A 21384-nucleotide genomic window follows, 5' to 3' on the forward strand; every position below is an offset into this window, starting at 1 on the left:
ACAGAATTCTTTCTTCTCTGAACAATCAAGGCAAGCAAATAATAATTATAATCGTGATTCACATGGCCAGTATTTAAAATATTATACTTTTTACAGAAAATATAGGTGAATTTAATTTGAGCAAAACTATAACAGTATAAAACATTATACATTATATCATAAAGCATTAATATTATAAAAAACTGTTTTGCTATTATGAAGTCATTGTTGAATTGCATCATTATGCTTACTTAGCTCAAATCAGAAAGTATTTTCGGAGCACCTGCTGTTTGTCCTGCTCTAGGTGCTACAAACTGACATTTAATGCATTATTATGTTACATATAAATGTTACTTATTTTTACACTATATTGTGAAAATTGTGAAATAAATGAAAAATTCTCAGCTCCTCAGATTTTAAAAATTTTATTCTACCTAACAGTATACCATACTTTAAAACAACACACCTCAGACTCTCTTCTTAGTCTTATAAATGGTTTTGAGAGCTTCCTAATGCAAATGAAAAGTTATTTTGATTTAGAAGGTGATAGGTGCCCCATTGTGGGTTCTTATGTTCCTCACAATTCACCTGTGAAAACTGCAGTGTCAACCAAAGGGAGCAGGAGCTACAGTGGCAGGTGGCTGGGCTCGTGTGGATTTAGGCAAAGCATCGAGGCAGGTGGCATTTCTGCTTTCACGTGAGAGCTGCTGCTTTCTCTTGATAATTCACAGCTGTGCACTAGTGCGGGCGAGAAGAGGAAAAAGACCTTTTTCTATCTCCCTCTTCCCCCATCACAAATGTGGCTATTACAAGCTATGCCATTGTTAAATAATTCCTACAGTTAGATGCGAATGGTGGGGTCAGTGTCACTGAATTGCAGTCTGTGACCCACTTAGTAGATGCTGAAATCAGTTTAATGGACCATAGATAGTATTTTCATTAAAAAAAGAAGTAGAATAGAAAATACAAGAATATTTTAATACATTAAAGGAGGTATTATATTATGAAAATGTGGCTTTCGTTAATATATGTGTATATATAAGTAAGTGTTTATATATATGTTTGTATATATATATACACACACATGTATTTTGGATCAGCAGGTAAAGTATATTTCATACTGTGTTTTATAGTTAAAAAGTTTGAAAGTCATTTATTTAAATAGTATTTTAATCTTTTGTCTGTTGAGTGATGACTAATGTAGTTGTAAAATGATAGCTTTTTAAAAAGGTCTGCATTGAAAGGGCTAATTGAAATTTTAAGACCTACTAGTGTATTCTGAACCTGTCATGGGTTTCCGTTACCTCCACTGCAGTTCTGACTTTAAATCTTCCATCATTTCACTTGTGGTGTTACATAGCCTGTGTTACCCAGAAGTCTTTCAGAACACAGTACTGCTATACTAGTTGATAAATAGGAACTAGGTGTGTATGTAATAGCATTACAGTTTAGATTGGATCCTCTTCTTTTTCCCAGGCATATAGTTTAGCATACACCACCACACATACACAAGCTTGCCAGTGACTGACTAAAAGGTAAATATTTTAGGACATAAAATGTTCAAAAGTTCATAGTCTGCATGAAAGTGTTAAGATACAAAGGAAGTAAGAATCCAAGCTTGAATTTTATGTAAGCTAGTGAAAGTACTTCCCACTCACCCTGCATCTTTGGTTAGACTTCCACAATTCAGATGCAACAGTCCCTTTAGAAATGTTGACTTAATCTATCCCCTGGCCGGTTTGGCTCAGTGGTTAGAGCATCGGCCCGCAGACCAATGAGTCACAGGTTTGATTTCAGTCAAGGGCATCTACCTCGGTTGTGGTTCATTCCCAGCCCTGGTCCGAGTCATGCAGGAGGCAGCCAGTCCATGTGTCTCTCTCACATCAATGTCTCTCTCTCTCTCTCTGTCTCCCCTCTACTCTATCTAAAGATAAATGGAAAAAATATCCTCAGGTGAGGATAAAAAAAAATGTTGACCTAATCTATAGAAATACATAATTGGTGAGATTCTTCTTGTCATTTTTGGAATTGAGGATTTGTACTTTTTTAAACTTATATTTTTATTCACTATATTTATATGTCTAATTAGATTTTGTAATGTTTGAAACCTTCACATTGTACATAATTAACAAGTGGTTAGATAGATATTTTCAAAACCTTTGTAAATTTAGTGGTATAAGTTTAAAAATATGTTCCTGTGTTTATGTAGGTGACCTAATTTGCTATGTAATGTTTTTCCTAGATTCTGTTTAGGTTATGGATACCAGATTCGTTCATTCGATGCAAGTATATGTATAAAATATTACTGTCTTACCAAATATAGTCAGATGTTTTTCACAAATCTAGTGTTAGAGTCATAAAGAGCCATTGTGTGTTGGAAGCACATTGGTTCTCTAACTTCAGGTTAATTGTACACGAACGGAGGACAACCAATTCATTGGAACAGAAGTGCTTTGCTAGATTAGGCCTGTCGTCCACCAGCACAGTTTAGCCAGTGGTGGTCCTGACGGATCGGAATGCCAGCCCCATGGAGTTGAATTTCAGAAGGCCAGAGATGTTCCCCAAGTGGAACATTTTGAACCTTCATTGTGTTTATCTGTTAAAATAAGGGTTAAAAAAGTCCCTTAGAGCATTCTTGTAAAGCTCAAGTGATACAACAAAGGGCTTGATACATAGCAGATACTCAAAAAAGGTTAAGTTTTCACCCCTTTAATTTTTTTAGGGCTAGCATTAATAACTTATACTGTTACCATTCAGCCAAACAGTTCTCATGTGACATTCCTGCTTGAAAGTGTTCTGGGCTTTCTGCTACCCACACATTAAATGTTTGGCATCTTAACAGGGCTTATGGTCCCTTTCCAGCCTGGTGCCAGTCTTCTCCAGCTTCATCGATTCATGCCACTCCTTGGGCACACACCCCTTTGTATAGGTAGCTCCTTTTATTGGAAATGCTTTTGCATTTTACCCCCTCCTTCCCCTGAAAAATTTCCATTTGCTCTTTAAGACCAGATGTCGTCTCCTTTTGTGAACCTTTCTTGAGCCCTATAAATCGTTGCTGATCCTACAAAATTGTGATGATGGCCTTATTATAGCATTCATCATGATCATTTTGATTATTTACGTTTGTGTCTTTTACTGCTGTCTTTAGACTCCTCCTTAAGGACAGGGACTGAGTCTTACTAATCTTTGTTTTATGGCATTGAAACGATGCTTGGCTCAGTTTATAGATCCTGAATAAGTGTCAACGAGGGAATAACTGAGTGGGTGGGTAGGTCAGTTTGTCTTATTTTGTACATCTTCATGTAATTTGAGGGATTCACAAGACATTGTTCTTTCCTCCCACTGGACTTGAAATTTCCACAGCAGTCCTTGAACAAAGGTGGGTGCACCGTCTGCCAAAGCTGCCGTTCAATTACCTACATCGCTTACGGAGAAGGGGACTTCGTCTCCTTGAAGCATTGAACTCCTATAAGACTTACAAGTTGTGGACAAAAGCAGAACTGTATTAATTTCCAGCCATTAAAAAAGTTAATAGACCTGAAGCTCCGTGGTAGCATGTCTTTTCCCTAAAAAATATGGGAATTTAAACATAAGGAACTAAGCAGTGGCGTGCAGAGGAAATATTAGGGATGTTTACCCATTTTGTCATTATGGACAAATTAGCTTGGGTGCCAAGACCAGTAAATAACAGAAATCTACAAAACAGTGCAAAGAGCTAAATCAGGTTACAAGGCCCAGGTCCGAAGCTGCAGAGGTCTGGATCAGTCGAAAGGACCGATAAAGTTCGTGGTACATTCTTGAGGTAGACTATGTATTTGTTTATGATGGAGTCGTATTTTATGCAGGAATAAAGTGTTGATGTTTGTAACTGAAGTGAAATCCCACGTGAATATTTTTAGGGAGAGGCTGAGTTGGAGAGGGAGCAGCAAATGCCAAAGCTCGTGGCGGATGTGGCATCTGAGGAAGGGCGAGTGGTTCAGTGTGTCCAGAAGGAGCACTGGAAAGGTTGTGGGGCCTGGTCAGAAAGGCCTCGGAGTCAGGAGTGTGGATTGATGTGGACAGGGAGCTATGGCAAGGTTTGTAAACTGGAAAGTGACACAATCAGATTTGCATTGTTAAAAGATCGTTATAATGTGAATGTGTTTAAAAGACCAGATGATCTCAGTGTAAACTATAAAGATTGACATCATGGAGACTCTTTAAGGGGTTGTTGAGGTAATCCAGTGTAGACAAGGTGGTAATGAATGTTACCCTGGGCAATGACAGTGGCCATGGCAGTGGAGAGAATTCGGAGGGCCAGGGAATGCCAGGTGCTTACACCCGAATCTGACTGGGGTGCAAGGTCTAACCATTGGTCTTCCCAGGGAGCCTTCGTCCCTACAGAGTGCTATTTGTCCTCTGTTAAAATGTTGGTAGAGAATGCATTTGGTTTGGAAAAACTACACTTCATTCTGAGTAAGTCAGATTATGGCAGGAAAAGTGGTTGAATATGTCTTTAGTTTTTTAATGTAATGTGCCTAGTTACAAAATATAAATTGGAGTGATTGAGTCTTGTGCTTGAGAAATAAGTTCAAGTTTACTCTTATAAGATAACTAATCTATTTTTGTAGCATTTCCTCAGGCAAGTGCATTTATTTCCCCTAAATTAGTGTGTTCTAAGTATTGACTGTTAATTCTTTATACCTGAAATTTGAGATTGGTAACTTCGGCATGGTCCTCCTTGCACTGTCTCCTTTGCATGAGGCATTCATACTACACATTGTCATGGAAATAAAGATGAGATGGAAGAGGGGATTGAGTCTTCCAAGAACAAAGAAGAAAAATTCTATAGAAGCTTGTTGGTCAAAAATTAAATACTGGTGTTATTATTCGTATGCAGTGCAGAAAGCTTTAAGACAGTCGCTAGGTTTTAATTTTTTTTTTCATTAATCATTTTATTCTTCTTTTCACTTTCAAAATATGTTGATTTTGAGAGCATTTGTAATGATACTTAAGTGCATTACTATTATAAATGTTTAGTAAATGACTTATGATTTCTTACTCAGAAAAATTGTTGAGCAATCTGTACCATATTGGCTAACACTGTAATCACAGTTTTCTGTAGAGAAGTGTGACTATTTCATAGAGCTGCTGCAAATGAAAATCTTTGTTTTCTTTCACAGTAGTTACTGTTGTCTAGCTGTGCTGAGATCTTCTCTTTTTTTGCTGTTTTCATTAGCTGTTTTCACAGCATGTTAAAATAATGCTACCTTCACGTTTTCTTTAGTCACACACACAGCTCCCTGTCATTTATTCTTATGCCCTGCGATATTGGCAAGAAGTGAGTGATTTCTTTTTTCTCTTTTACTTTCATTGTTAAATGTGTCCATGGAGGCAGATATTCCACTGAGGGAAGTAAAGGCATGGAGTTGATATTATGGTGACATACTCAGTCTGCAAGTAGTATTTTATCAGTTAGTAGTAGACATTCCTAACCTCTGATTCTCCATATTGAACAAATATTAACTTCCCTGTATTCTACTTAGGGCATTATTCCCTTTATAGGTATCACGTAATATGTATATAAGCTTTTTATCGGTGAATTGCTTTTTTCTTTATGAAACAGTTTTAATATATGTAGTAAAGGCAAGAGTTTGTAATTGACAATGAGATTGGTAATAATTGGTGATTCTTTTTTAAATACAAATTTGTTTTGAAGAAGCACAGTACAAGTAATCTGTAAACAGGAAAGTTGAGATCATTTGCAGGATTTTTAGGGACACAGTACATTTTTCTGGTCAAATCAAAAATGGCAAAAGAGCCCTGACCGGTTTTGCTCAGCGGTTACAGCGTGGGCCTGCAGTCCAGAGAGACCCGGGTTCGGTTCCCGCTAAGGGCATGTACCTTGGTTGCAGTTTGTCCCTGGCCCTGGTTGGGTCGTGCGAGTGGCAGCCACTCGATGTGTCCCTTTTACGTCGAAGTTTCTCTCTCTCTCTCTCTCTCTCTCTCTCTATCTCTCCCCCCCCTTCTCCCACTCTGAACAAAAAAATGGAAAAATGTCCTTGGGTGAGGATAAAAAAAAATGGCAAAAGATACAAAATTACTTTTCAAAATGAATAGTTAATTTTAGCTTTTTTGTCTGTTGCATCCTGCGTTGGGGAACACTAACCATCCCTATTTGGGCATTTGGAACTCAGGAATATAATGGGTAGCCTTGAAGGGAGCAACCAACCTCATTTGACAGTAAAATGGTAGGTAGTAATAATTGTGTCCATAATTCTTTCAATACTTAAAAGTATCTTTTTATTTAGAGTGTACAACCAGATAATATCATGAAAATTTAAAGTGGACATCATTTTACCAGTGAGCTAACAGTGTGTAAGAGAAATCAAAAGAATTGTCCAGAGTCCTAAAGTGATTTGAACCCAGTTATTTTGACTAAATAATGCATTTTCCTATATCACAAGATAACATCAGTGCATATATTTAAGGAGGACTAAATCTCTTAGAGTGAGTGTAGAAAGGATTCTTGCCTTATATAGGAAGCATAAACTAGTGACTAGCAACTATTAAGATGTTTCAAGTTACATTTTCTTTTCATCCGAACTCCATTTTTTAAATTTAGCTAAGATTCTGGTTAATGCAACCCTTTATCATACCCTGCCTCTGATGTGTACTACATTTTAGAAATAAAGAAAAGCTTATTTATTCATTATGGAAAGAGCTTTGGAGAAATCAGTATATTCTTTGTGTTGTTTTTTTTCAAGGAAGACTGAGATATATTTGTGAGATCTGATTAGATCAAAAGTGGAATGATGTGCATCTCAGGATAAGTGGATATAAATTCTATCTTTTATTTGAAGTCTAAAAGAGATAGGGGTGAGAAAGGAAATTACTGTTTCTCCAACCATCCCAAATTTCATTGTAGGCTTTACGCTGCAGTAATAAATCGAGATAACTAGATTTGCTTAGCTAAGATGGATAGATTTATTGGTTCCATTTTTAAATTTTTATACGAATAAGTAAACTGCTACCAGTTGCTTATGTTTCATCTCTTCTAATAATGTTTTATTGCCATCTGCTCCCCTGCTTTTTGACATCATTAAACTAAACAGTCCACTGGCCGCAAAGGCCTGGCTGGAACTGTCCATTGTCAAAACCGTGGTGTGAAGCATGTAAATATGCTCTATCTCTTTATGTAACAAGTAGATTTTTGTTTGGAATTGTGACTCTGAGGAGAAAAAAAGTAACAACCATTAACTGCCTTCTTTCTTTTCTTCTAAGTGTGTTCTTCTTAGAATTAATTTCCATGTTGGAAGCTTTCCAGCGCTGATACAAGTACACATTGTAAACGTTCTTCTTTCTCCTCATTTTTCTTTCATCCTGAGATTAAAATATTAAATCTTTTGTAAGGGAAGATACCTAGATATATTCACATATGCTTTTTAATAAATAATTAATGCTTTTTATTAATTGATGCATATGGTTTAAACCAGAGGTTGGCAAACTGGCCCTTGGTCACATCTGGGCCACCACCTGGTTTTGTAAATAAAGCTTTATTGGAGCACAGCCATGCTCATTTGTTTGCATGTTGTCTGTGACTCCTTTGTGCTACAATAGCAGAGCTGAGTAGTTTCAACATAAACCATATGGCCCACAAAATCTAAAATATTTATTCTCTGGCCATTTTCAGGGGGAAAAAATGCCAACCCTAGGTTTAAACCATAGGAATAAGAAAAATTATGCTTGATAATTCTGCACGGTAGATGCAAACTTTACTGGGGGCGATGCACACCCTTGACAGCACTAACAAGTGATAAGGCACTTTGTTGCCTCTTTGCTTGTGAACATCACCTGTAAGAAGATAAACTCTCTTGGGGCAGGAATCTTATTCTTGGGTGTATCATTCATAGCAGAAGAGTTCCTAGATCTAAAACATTATGTGTATTTTCTAAGTAGGTAGTGGACACTATTTTTTTTTTAACCAGGTAAGAGACTGTAATAACAATTGACATTTATGAAGTATATCTTATACATTCAAGGAACTGGAAGTATAATCCTCTATTTATACTACCTCATTTAACCCTCTCACACTTGGAGGTAGCTGTTATTACTGCTGTTTTACAGTTGAGGAAACTGAGACCTAGAACGATGACATTTGTAAGTTCACACAGCTAGAAATTGGCAGAACACGGAGCCCAAGTGTATCTTTACATCTGTCTTAAAGCCATGTATATTCAGTGGTGTTCTCTGCTTTGAAAAGGTGTAGAATTCAAGCATAACTTTGGATAATGATAATAAAGTTTTTTTTATTTCAGGGACCTAATGGCTTTAATTAAGAGAGATTCTTAGAGAATTAGAGGGATAATGGAAATGTATAAAAGTATCCCAGGTTTTAAATTTTACACTTATTGATATTACTTGACATGAGGAAATCTACTTAAATATTTTTTCCTTTTCTTCTTCAGTTTTTTTTTTCTTACATTAGAAGACTTTTATTTATATGAGCAATTCAAGCCTGAGATACTTTTCTCCTTTATTTCTGAGATGAGGCTGCTTTCTCACTTATGTAGATGAAATCAGTAGGAAAATGGTAAAAGCCAACCCCATTTGGGTTTCATATTACTTTGGAAATAAGATACATGAGAGCTCCAGATATAATGTGAGTATAAATAATTTTATTATGTGTCCTTACACTTTTCTCATCCAAATATGAGCAAAATTTTACAAATTTAATGTTAAATAACTTTTTAGGTTACAGAGTCTGTGTGAGTTCACCAGTGATTCCCTTCAGTATTTCTGAGGTCGTGAATCATGCCTCAGATTTGTTTTTGTTTTTAAACATATTTTCTCTCTCTCTTTTTTCTGTTTTGTTTTTTTCTTTTTCCTTTATACCTCTCCCCCTTTTTCACACGAAACACATTGACCACCCCCAATTAGAGCATGGATTTGTCTTTCTATTACAAAATTTGAAATTGGAACAGTGATATTGAAATTATTTAGAAAATACTACATAAAAGTGATAAATAATTTGTTGAATTTTAAATGAACCAGTGGTAAACCAGATAGTTTATGATCTTGTGTCTTTTTCTGCAAGGTCCAGACTGGGCTTCTTTTAGTTGTAACTCTGACCAAATGGAAGTTTTCTTTGTCAGGTCAGTTAGGAAGGAGAAAAAGGCAGGTCTGTGTTTCCTCAATTTTGATGATGTGTAATGCAGCAAATTAAAAAAGAAGCGAATTGAACCTTATCCAGGTCCCCACACTCACTTTCATTAAGACACTCTAGATCCAATTTAATCTGAGTTCTTAGAGTTGAAAGGCTGGTTGCTAATGGAAGAAACGAACCTCCTGAAGTTGCGGAAATATTTGATACTTAGTCTTGAGCGCACCTGTTCCAATTCTTTATGGCACACATACCAGCATTCTCCACTGCTCAGAGAAATGATAATAGTTTAATCTGCCCAGTTTTGCTTTTAATCAATGATTTAAAAAAAAGACTTGATTCCATTTAATAAAAATTTGTAGAAACCTCTCCAGAATGTACTTTCCTCTGATCCTAGATCTTGGCTTAACTTGAAACCTTTTCTATTTGTACTGGATACGATTTCATGCCTGGATTATGGAGAGTAGACTGTTGTTTATACTTTCAACATAAAGAGCTTGACAGACAAAATGCACAGATTCTATGCTTCTCTTGGTCACCATCTGTTTGAGCTGGTCAGGGATGGGACGGAGAAGAAAGCATTCGCTGAGCCACGATAGTATGAAGTGTGCTGACTGCTACCCAATTTAGTATGTGTAACATTTCTGCCATGCCTTTGTGAACATATTCTCTGAGACGTTGGATTGCAATCTTTATCTCCCCGAGAGTGCCAGAATGTCACTTTGATGTAGCCCAGTTATTTCAATGACTACAGCATTAACTTCAGTTCATAATGGGAGCGCCCCTCTCAGTTGGGCAGTTGTTTTTCACACCCTAAAACCTCACATACGACCTCTGTCTTGTCGGGGTGTAAATATTTGTCTTTGTTTCTTTTGGGGTGAGGGGAATACTAGTGTTCTTGATAGCCTTATTTCTGACTTGATAAGAATTGAATATTTTAGGATTTTTTTTTCCATTTTTTTGTTCAGATAGAGTGGGAGGGAGAGAGCGGAAGAGAGAGACAGAAACATAAATGTGAAAGGGACACATCGAGTGGTTGCCACCCACACAACCAACCCGGGCCGGGGACAAACTGCAACCGAGGTACGTGCCCTTAGCGGGAACCGAACCCGGGTCTCTCTGGACCGCACACCGACGCTCTAACCACTGAGCCAAACTAGCCAGGGCAATATTTTAGGATTTTTAAAAAGGTATATAGTATGGGCATGGCCAGTGTGGCTCAGTGGTTGAGCGTTGACCCATGCACCAAGAGGTCACCAGTTCGATTCCCAGTCAGGGCACATGCCCAGATTGTGGGCCCAAACCCCAGTGGGGGGCATGCAGGAGGCAGCCAGTCGATGTTCTCTCTCATCCATGTTTCTATCTCTCTCTCCTTCTTCCTTCATCTCTCTTTAAAATTAATAAAGAAAAAGGAAAAAAAAAAGTATGTAGTATGGCTATCCTTAAATTTACTGCCATTGCTTTTTCTGCTGTTGTATCTTAATTCAGATGTGGTAGTTGAAATATTTATGCCAGTGTAAAGTTGTACAACAAAGTGGATACAGCATTCTAATGCTTCAAGCCTATTTGTCCTCAGTAAAAGTAGTGTTAGATCTGTAATTATATTCCCCTTTCTGAAGCAGTTTCTATAAATCCTCTAAGATGGTCTCAAAACATGAAAAATCTAGGCTTATGTTCTTATATTTTAGTTAAAGAACTTTGCAGTCATTTATTATAATGGCTGAAAAGTATGGGCAGTCAGGTTTAGGGAAAGAAAGTAACATCTCTGTAGGAAACTAAACTAATCTTTGACAGAATACAGGAAAGTTTAAAAAGTGATCATCCAGGAATATAATGAACATAACAGTCTGAGGAATAGGGTAGACCCAGAAACATGGAAGTAGGGTACAGACTGACAACCTTCAGAAGAGGGGGTGGTGGGGGGTGGGAAGAGGTAAACCACAGAACTTACATGCATGTATGCATAACCAATGGACATGGACAACAAAGCTGGGGACAGGGCGTGGGGGATGGGGAGGAGGGTGTCTATGGGGCGAAAAAAGAGAAACATCTGTAACAAAAATAAAATTAAAAGTAAATAAATAAATGAAATTTTTTTAAAAAGTGATCATCTAAGCTTTTTAGGCACATTAGGGCAAATAAAAAATGTTTTCATACATTATTCCTAAATTTATTCTACCAGGCTAATTAAGGAAATTAAAATAGAAGAAATTAATCATCTCTATTATCGTTATCCCCTCCTTCCAAACTGGCCCAGAAGTTAGTACTTCCCAGTTCAGATCACATGTGAAGAGATTTGCCTTCATATTTCCATGGGTCACGGCAGTGACTGGCAAAGAGCTTGACTCAGAGTACATTCATAATAAGTACTTGATGGAGGGTTGCCTAGGGACATAGACTTTGGAGTCAGACAGATGTGGTTTTGGATCCCAAATTGTCCAATTGTCCACTCTTCTTTGGCTTCCATGATGCTCTGCTAGTTTTTCTCAAACTGCCTCTCTCTGTGTCCCGAAAGTATATGTGATTTGCCTTATGCCTTAGGAGCTCTTATATTTTCATGTTACTCTCTCCTCGAACAACCTCATTAAATCCCACAGCCTCACATGTCAGCAATATGCTGATGACTCGAGCATCCATGCTTGTAGCTCCAGTCTAGTAGAAAACAAATACAGAGGGTAATCTGGAAAAAATTGAAAATCTATTGGTTATTTGATGATGGTATTTTAGGTACAATAATGGTATTATGTTTAGGTTGGTTGTTTTTAAAGAGTACTCTTAGAGATCGCACAGAAATAGTATGTATTAAATGATAAATCTTGAATTTGCTTCAAAATAGTTCAGAGATGGCAAGGGAGTAAGTGGGATGTGGATGGGACATGATTATTTATGAGGCAGTACATTGTTGAAGTTTGATTCTTTCCCTGTGTTAAATCTTGCTGATCTTTAAAACCAAGAATTGGTTCCTTAGCATCCTCTACAGATGATCAATGCAGTTTTTTTTTTTAATTCCAGAATTATGAGCTCATGGGTTGAAACATATCAGAAGTATTTAGATCTTTTGTAGTTGTTCTTGTTAGTGCAGGAACTGTCTGATCTGCGTTGTCAAGTTCATTTGATACACTTGTAGTAGTCTTTGATAGCTGTCTTGCTTTCTGATTTGACAGGATATTCTAGACATTCCTTGTTCATTTTTTTGCCCCAGAATCAGCAGTTTCTCTAAAAAATCTGGTTTCTTATAGTGGGAAGACAGTTATTTTGGTGCTGGAGTCGTTCATTCTTTAAACAAAGATTTATTAAGCAATATGCCAAAGACTGCTGTGCAACAAACAAAATAACAGTGTCCTTGGCCTCAAGGCATGAAGAGATAGGTGACAAAAAGCAATAAAAAGAATGTAAAATGTGTTAGATTGATGCTATGGAGAAAGATAGACCAGTTAAGGAGTACAGGGAATAGTGGTTTGCGGTGAGGGGTTGCTGTTTATACTGGGTGGTCAGAGAAGCCCTCATGGATAAAATGGCCTTTAAGCAGAGGTCTAAAGGAAGTGAGGAAACAAGCCATGCAAAAGCTGGGGAAAGGTTTCCAGGCACAGGGGATGGAAAGGACAAAAGCCCTAAACCGGAAGCATGCTGGTCATTTAGAGGCATAGTAAGGAGGCCGGCGTGGCTCAGATGTAGTGGGCAGAGGGGAGAGGGCCAGGTCAGGTCAGGGAGATAGCAGGAGTCAGATTCTATAGGACCTTTGGTTTTAGTTCTAACTTAGAAGGGAGCTGTTGGAGGGTTTTGAGCAGCATAGTAGCACACTCTGATTTAGTTTTTACTGGCCTCTGTGTTGTTGGCAAGGGCGGAAGCAAGATCTAGAAACAGTAACCACAATAAGGCAAACGAGATGATAGTGGCTAGGACCAGGATGTACTGTGGAGCTAGTAAGAAGTCATCAGATTATGCATTTTTTGTGTTATTGTGAGCAGTTCACCTTCTAGCACCAAACTTGTTCTCCTACTGAATGATATGTTCAGCAATTAAAAAGCATTGCATCTAGCCCAGCCAGTGTTGTTCAGTGGTTAAGCACTGACCCATGCACCAAGAGGTCGCAGGTTTGATTCCCGGTCAGGACACATACCCAGGTTGTGGGCCCGATCCCCAGTGGGGGACATGCAGGAAGCAGCCAATTGATGTTCTCTCTCATCGATGTTTATATCTCTCTCCTTCTCCCTTCCTCTCTCTCTAAAATCAATAAAGGGGGGGGGGGAAGCATTACATCTAGTAAGAACAACATCTGTTGTTACATAAGTTTTGGGGGGCGGATATCACCCCCTCATGTAGTGTTTTCTAACCTGGTATATATTATAATAATATTTTACTGCCCTGGGCAGTATTTCTCAATGGTTAGAGTGTCGGCCCTCAGACCAAAGGGTCTTGGGTTCAATCCCTGGCCCTGGTCATGGCGCATGTAGGAGGCAACCAATCGATGTGTCTTTCTCACCCCCTCCCCCAGACCACCCCCTCATGTCTTTCACCCCCCCCCCTTCTTCTTTCTCTAAAAATCAACGAGAAAAATACGCAAATATGCTCAGGTGAGGATTAAAAAAATAAGAAGAATATTTTACTGATAGTTGAATAATTTGACTTATACCGAAAGAGTTAGGAATTTCTTGTATATTCAAGTACAGTCCGGCCAGGAGTTTAAGGTATCCATTATAATCTTCACTTCTGTTTTTTTAAATGTGTCGGTTTAGACTTAACAGCCTTTTTTGAACAGGGATGGAAAACCAAAATATCAAATAACCAAATATTATTAAATAATCAAATATTATTCTTAATATATTATAGTTAGAAAATGTCTTTTATTCAGAGAATTTACACATTGTAGTACCGGGAGTTGCATTGCTCTTCATTTGTTTTCTCTCTGTAAACTCCTTATTTACAGAAACAAGTGCCTTTGAATGAACTCAGTTATTTTTGAAACACAGTAAATAATTAGATAATTTATAATCCATTATTATTACATAGTGTCTTATTATACTGTATATTACATATTACATAAACAAACCCCCAGTAATGTACTTGTGTGGCCAATAGTACTGAAGGTACTTGGATAAACTTGATAATTACTTGGTTGGGGCCTTACAGTGATTAGAAAAGAAAAATAAATCTCAGGATGAGATGTTTAAAACTTGTGTTAACTAATTTACTAAACAATACATATCTAAATCATCTCTTGGGGAAAAAATGCAGTTAAGATCTTTCTAAAGTATGCCCAGCTAGTGTTGCTCAGTGGTTGAACATCGACCCATGCACCAAGAGGTTGCCAGTTCAATTCCCGGTCAGGGCACATGCCCAGGTTGTGGGCCCAATCCCCAGTGGGGGGCACGCAGGAGGCGGCAGCTAATCTATGTTCTCGCTCATTGATGTTTCTATCTCTCTGTCCCTCTCCCTTCCTCTCTCTCTAAGATCAATAAAGAAAAATTATTTTTTTTAAAAAGATCTTTCTAAAGTGAAGAATTTTCACGTTATCTTTCCAAATAACATTACAAGACTTACCCAATAATAGGAAATAGGTGTTTTCCTAAATTAATATTATGTGGTTCAATTTTTAAAAATTCTTTATCATCAATGAATAGTCTGCAATCCAAAAGAGACTTTTCTATTTCTTTGCAGTAAATTAAATTCCATTTTTAGTAAGTCAGAGGTCTGTTTTCTGTTTTAAAAAGTATTGCCCCTTAAAATTGTCAGTTATCATGCTATGACAAATATTTAAAAAACTAGAAACTAAACATATTGCGGGTATATTTTACTGACAGCTTTACATATTATATAGTAAGAAAATATTCTGTCATGCTGCTGGGTATTCCCACTAATTGATGTTTACTTATTTAATGCTAATCCTTATAATTTTAGGTTTGACGGTCACAGTGCTGAAAAACAAAAGCATCGAATAATTATGAATGTATGTTATTCGAAACCTTAGAAGACTCATAAATAACCATCCTAAAGTGAATAGAAGATGTTCTCGCTAACACTTTTGGTTTGGAAAGTAGCCTAAATTTCTAGATGAGTTTTGTGGTACCGAAATGTATCTGATACAAAACAAAAAATTTATTTTTAAAACCTGAACCTGAAAAATAAAATGAAACCTAAACCTAGTGGGGTAGAGATGAGCCACAAAAGAAGCCAAATTTAATGGAAGTAGCTTAAGATTAAGGTTAAAAAGGAAAACTTGAGTCAAGAACTCCCTAATGCTCCCACTGTGACCCTTTACTGACTCATTCATTATTCAGTTAACATAAGTCACGTATATCTTCTGTGATCTAGATTCCTAGCTTATGAAATGGGTTAATTTCATGTTCCTATAATAGTTCTACTAGGACTTAAAAGAAAAAAAAAAACATTTTATTACAAATAAGTAGATTGTCAACTTTAAGCTGCTATCTCAGAAGAAATGTATATTTTTTCCTACCTTAAAGTGGGTGGTTTTTAGGACGGGTTCAGTAAATATGAAGTATTTTTAGTCGCTGCCACCCATGGAAGACTGTTTTCTCTATATGGTAGTTCAGTTCTCTACAGAATTTGGAAGAAAGCAGGGCTCATTTTAGGGTGCTTCCCCACTCCCAAGACCTCACCTCTTTACACCCCCCTGTTCCCAACAGCCAAAGGAGTGGAGGCCGGGGTTGGCACTTCATGGCTCAGAAGTTGCCCATTCCTGTGCTGGAGTAGTGAGAAATTCAATCTGAAGAAATGAAACATCACTTTATTCCTACGGGAAATAACTGGGTCCTGGGAATGTTCAGGGCCTGGTAATTAACAGGCTTGCGGAGCTTTGTGTGCGGGCCAGTGTGCTAGCAACACGGCAACAAAACGGAGGTGTGAGAACTCCAGTCTTGTCCAAAGTGGTGGAAATGGGGCAGTCCCAGAAAGCAAGGCGTTTCTTCACAAGGAAGGAGCAGCAGGGAGCCTAGAGCCTTTTTATATGTGTTTAAGATGGTCAGATGTTTCAAGTTGAAGACTGGCTTCTTATGTTAAATACGTTAGTTCCCCATGTACCTCCTCCTTGAGGCACGGGCCAGATGGATTATGTCCCATTTTACAATGACTGATGCAGAATTACTACACGCTTTTACTGCTGAAACTGTCTCAGTGACTCAGGACTTTAGGGCTTATGCATAGATAATGTGATAGAATAAAGGCATATGGTAGATGAAAGGGTCTGACTCCCTTTGAGGTCTGATTTTCAGATTTTTCAATTGGTAACTTTCCCACTGTTTGAAATCCTGAACCCAATACACATTTTAAAAATCTCTATCTTTATAGTATTCTTTAAAGAGGCAAAATGAAAGTTATTTGGAACCTTCCCATTTTCATTTACTTGATTAAAATATTCATTGTTTTTGTCTTCTGTTTTTAAGGTAGTTTTCTGGTAGTAGGTAGAAAGAAACACATAGTTTGTCCTCATAATTTTAAGAGATTGTCATTGACTTAGAAAGGAAAAGGTGTTATAGGACCTGTTGGTTAATAACAAGTAAATTATATGGGCGGGGACGTTAACCGATGTTAAGGGGAACAAGAGGGCTCTTCCAGCTGGGGTGGCCAGGAAATACTGGGGACAGAAACGGAACTTCCATGGCCTTGCAGAATGGGAAACTGAGCAGCAGAGGAGAAAGGGCCATTTCACTGGCTGAGGAGCATAGGAGCAGGGGACAGCATGGCAAGTTCAAGGGACAGCTAGTAGACCATAGCATAGTGTTGAAGAGCGCAGGCTCTGGAGCCAGCCTGCCTGGATTCAGGACTGCCTTTTATGCTGTGTTGGACCTTGGGCAGGTTTCTTAACCTCTCTTTGCCTCAGAGTAAAGAAGTGGTACCCATCATGCCTCAGTCGTAGGGCTGTCGTAAGGATTTGAGAATAGTACAAGCACAAGTTAAATATTAAATAAGTACGGTCGAGTGTGATGATGGCGGGGATGTCGGTGACCATAAGAGACAGGGTTGTAAGGAAGACTGCAGTGCGCTCGCTGCGGGACTGGACTGTCAGGCCTGCATGTAGGTTTCAGTGGGCAATTACCTAATGCTTTATTAGAGAATATATGATCAGACCAGTGTATTTGGGAAAAGAATTTAGCAGAAGAGGTAGAAGAAGAGACTGGCAACAGAGAGACTCGTAATTGTCCAGGCTGGGGGGATTCAAACCAGGACTCAGAGGATAGATGATGGGTTTGAATTAGAAAGAAGGGACAGAACATTTATAATGAAACCATTATTAGCATCTGAGGACTGATTGTCAGGGCGGAAGAGAGCCCTGTCTGAGTAGGCGGAACATAGGAGTTCTTCAGAAGAGCTGACAATGTGTGTAAGAAGGTGAAATACATTTTGTGTGTCCTGAACTAAATGCTTATCTGGTGCTCCAGGAGAAATCAGGCCTGGGTGTAGACATGGAAGACCCACGGAGGAGAGAGCTGTGTGGGTAAATCCGGTAACGAGGACGGGAGTGCACAACATGAACATTACAGTAATTTTCTTTCCCATTTCTATAAGAGAGTGTCAGTTTAAGAGAATGAAAACAGATTCCTGGTCCATTAATTCATTTAAAACATGGGCAACACTGGTCAGTTTGGCCCAGCGGTTAGAGTGTCGGCCTGTGGTCCGGAGAGACCCGGGTTTGGTTCCCGCTAAGGGCATGTACCTCCGTTGCAGTTTGTCCCCGGCCCTGGTTGGGTCGTGTGGGTGGCAACCACTTGATGTGTCCCTTTCACGTTGATGTTTCTCTCTCTCTCCCACTCTATCTGAACAAAAAATGGAAAAATGTCCTCTGGTGAGGATTTAAAAAAAAACTTGGGCAACAGTCGAGTTCCCGGGCCAGTAAAGTGCCATTTCACAGCTCGAGTGCCAGGCAGAGTGCCGCTGATGTGCTGACTGTTTGTAAATCTTGGTTCTGGACCCGTAACTGCATATCATTGCTAACAGGCTTTATTCTGGTGAGGGAGAATTGTCCTTTCAATTGTCGTAATTAGTCTTACCCAGTTTTGACCACATCTCGAATATGGATCCTGTCAATATACACACATGTATACCTACGTACACTCACCTTGTTAATTTGCATTGTGTGTGCTTTTCTTAAAAGTTGTTCCCTTTAAACCTTTTTGATGTATGTTTTTTCTCTTCCATTCTATTTTAATTGCTTGTGGGTAAGGAGCTGGCCTTCTGTTGGTTTCAATCTTTACAGTTTTGCATTCACTCACTTATGTATTGATTCGTTTGTTCATTTGTTCGTTCGTTCGTTCATTCATTCATCCAGACACTGTATTCATTGTGAGGGTAATGAATGAGACATAGTTCCTGACCTCAGGGAGCTTACTAGCTAGTTGTAGAAGAAAAGACACAGTAGAAGCAATAATAAAATCATTCACAGAAAAGTATGGGAACGTGGAAGAGAAACATTGAATTAGGGTTATTTGGAGGGGGCAGCAGGGAGATGTAATTCAAGGAGTTTTGGAGCAGTTGACTTTGGGGCTGAATCTTAATAAGTAGTGGTCACTAGGTAAAAAGGAAGAAGCATAGGGAAATGATAGTGAAGACCCATTTTTCAAGGAAAAGTGAGGCAGTTTGGTATTGTTGTAGCACAAAATGAAAGGCAGGGAGTGGTGAGAGAGGACGTGGTGGAGCAGGCCGACTGCGAGGGTGGGGCCTGCATGCAGTGGCCGAAGGATGGGAAGTCCTAGGACTGAGTCTGATCAGGCCAAGTGCAGTCTTAGGAGGCATTTGGGAACATGCGTTTGTGGGGGACAAGACAATTTGGTGGCTAGTCCAGGTAGGAGACACTGAGGACCTAAACCAGGACAATATTGTAGGAATGGAGATGAGGGGGCAAAACTAAGAATTATTGTGATACAAAATTAGTGGAACCCATTGTAACCACAGATGAGGAAGAAGAAAGTCCTAGGATGATTCTTACATAGCTGCCTTATGTGACTGGGTGACTGATTGCACAGTCTTTTTAGAGAGTAAAGGAAGAGAGAATGTGGGTGCAATATAGAATGGTTATTTTAACCCACTGAGGTTTTTAATGTGCCTGTGATAATATTTCCAGTTAAATCTAATTAATGTTCAACAGAGATGTCTAAATGACTAGAAATACCTCGTTGTCAATATTCACCTGAACTGTATCTATCTCCTCTTGGAAGCAGAAGTATGTCCTCTTTTCTATAACGTGCTATTCATTCATCTGTTATAACTCTGTGTTATGATTCTTGATTTTCTTTTCCATTTATCTCTACAGTCACAGTCCAGTGTTTGGTACATAACCTCTCCTTAAATGTGTACGAGTGAGTGAGTGAATAAGCGAGTGAGCAGATTATTTTAAAAGTACTATTATTATTTGTTAGAGAAAGCTTATATTTGGGTTATTCTCATTCTGAGTTTTTGGTGTTCTAACTTCTAGCAGCTTCCACGGGAAGAATCTCAAACAGTGCCACTTCTTCAGGACCAGGGGCACCAGCCAGCCCAGCTGCGGGGCAGCCGCAGCCAAGCGACCAGGACACGTTAGTGCAGAGAGCCGAGCACATCCCAGCGGGGAAGCGGACTCCGATGTGCGCCCACTGCAACCAGGTCATCAGGTGGGTTGTTCCTGACGTTTCTTGGAAATACTTAGTAACAATGTTGATTTTCATGGTTTATGATCTGAAAGATTCACATTTCTTATTAGGGAAAATATTCTAGCCATATTTTTGTGTAAATGTTATTGAAGTAGATAAATATGAATATATTTGTTAGAATTGTTTTAATGAAAAGTAATTCTGGTCCCTTGAAATTAAAACTAAAAATACCGTTCATTTCCGAAATTAATTCCTATGGAAAAATAATGATTAATGTGGCCTTTCAGAGAATGATAAAATTTTAAGACTTGAAGGAATCCTGAAGATCATTTATCTGAACTTCATTATTTTACAAATTTTATAAGTGAAGACTTTCATTTAGGTGAAAAATAACTAGTGACATAAAATAAAGAACTTAGAGAAGATTGGATTTTTGAAGACCTAAGCACTGAAAGATACAATTATCTACAGATCTATATACATAAATGCTTTAAATTATAGATTCCATCATAATTTGCATCTTTATAATATTTTTATCTAAATCTTACTTTATTGTTTTTTATTTATTTTTATTGTTGAAAGTATTACAGATATCCCCCCAGTTTCCCCCATTAACCACCTCTACCCTTCTTCCCCCTCCCTCTGCCTTTACCTCAATATTGTCTATGTCCATGGGTTATGTATATATGCATATCAGTTTTTTAGTACTTTATTGTCTTTTCAATTCCAAGGAGGAAAAAAGGCCCAGAGATATTAAGTGAGTGTACAATACTGGCACTTACTAAATCTCTGAGCATTTCTTTCTTTTTTTAAAAAAATAATATCTTGATTAATTTTTAATTATTTTTTCTTTATTGATTTTAGAGAGAGAGGAAGGGAGGGGGAGAGAGATAGAAACATTGATGAGAGAGAACATTGATTGGCTGCCTCCTGCACGCCCCCCACTGGGATCGGGCCCACAGCCTGGGCATGTGCCCTGACCAGGAATGGAACCGGACCACTCAGTCCATGGGGCAACACTCAATCCACTGAGCCACACTGGTCAGGTAACTTTTATATTTTAAAGGTAGTAGTCCGTGTTCATTTTGACATTTCAAAAATACAGAAAAACTGAAAGCAAAAATAAAAATTTACCCAAAATTCACTTCCTGTGGTAGCCACTGTTAATATTTTAATTCATACTGTTTGTTTTTAACCCTCACTCAAGGACATTTTTTCATATTTTCTTCAGATAGAGTGGGAGGGGGAGAGAGAGAGAAACATCGCCGTGAAAGGGACACATCGAGCGGTTGCCACCCACATGACCCAACCAGGGCCAGGGACAAACTGCAACCGAGGTACGTGCCCTTAGCGGGGACCGAACCCGGGTCTCTCTGGACCACAGGCCGACGCTCTAACCTCTGAGCCAAACCGGCCTGGGCTAATTCACACTTTTAAAGCACATACACATGAGAATAGATGTTTACAGAAAGGGAATCATAATACAATATTTTGTGAGCTGTTATTTTTCACTTAAATTGCATTTTCCATGGTGAGTAGTCCCTCCTTACTAACAATTAGCCAGGAGCAGTGGTAGCAGTCATAGTAGTTATGGGGAGAAGGAGAAAATCAGTAGAGGTTTCCACAGTCCGGCACAGTATCAACACACACAGGCTTTCAGTGCATGTTTGACCCGAACAG

The 21384-nt window shown here is 38.5% G+C and overlaps 1 protein-coding gene across 10 annotated transcripts in view; it reads left to right on the forward strand.

Moving 5' to 3' along the window:
* PDLIM5 (PDZ and LIM domain 5) overlaps positions 1–21384 on the forward strand; it is a 205750-nt gene that overhangs the window by 165307 nt on the left and 19059 nt on the right. For 9 of the 10 annotated variants that reach the window (XM_036263313.1, XM_036263337.1, XM_036263346.1 and 6 more), the window contains one exon: positions 19551–19725. In XM_036263313.1, the coding sequence (XP_036119206.1) occupies positions 19551–19725 (175 nt within the window). The remainder of the gene's footprint in view (positions 1–19550; positions 19726–21384) is intronic. The other variant, XM_036263328.1, reaches the window with a different exon arrangement.

This window comes from Molossus molossus, unplaced genomic scaffold, assembly GCF_014108415.1.
Source record: "Molossus molossus isolate mMolMol1 unplaced genomic scaffold, mMolMol1.p scaffold_m16_p_1, whole genome shotgun sequence".
Taxonomy (NCBI): domain Eukaryota; kingdom Metazoa; phylum Chordata; class Mammalia; order Chiroptera; family Molossidae; genus Molossus; species Molossus molossus.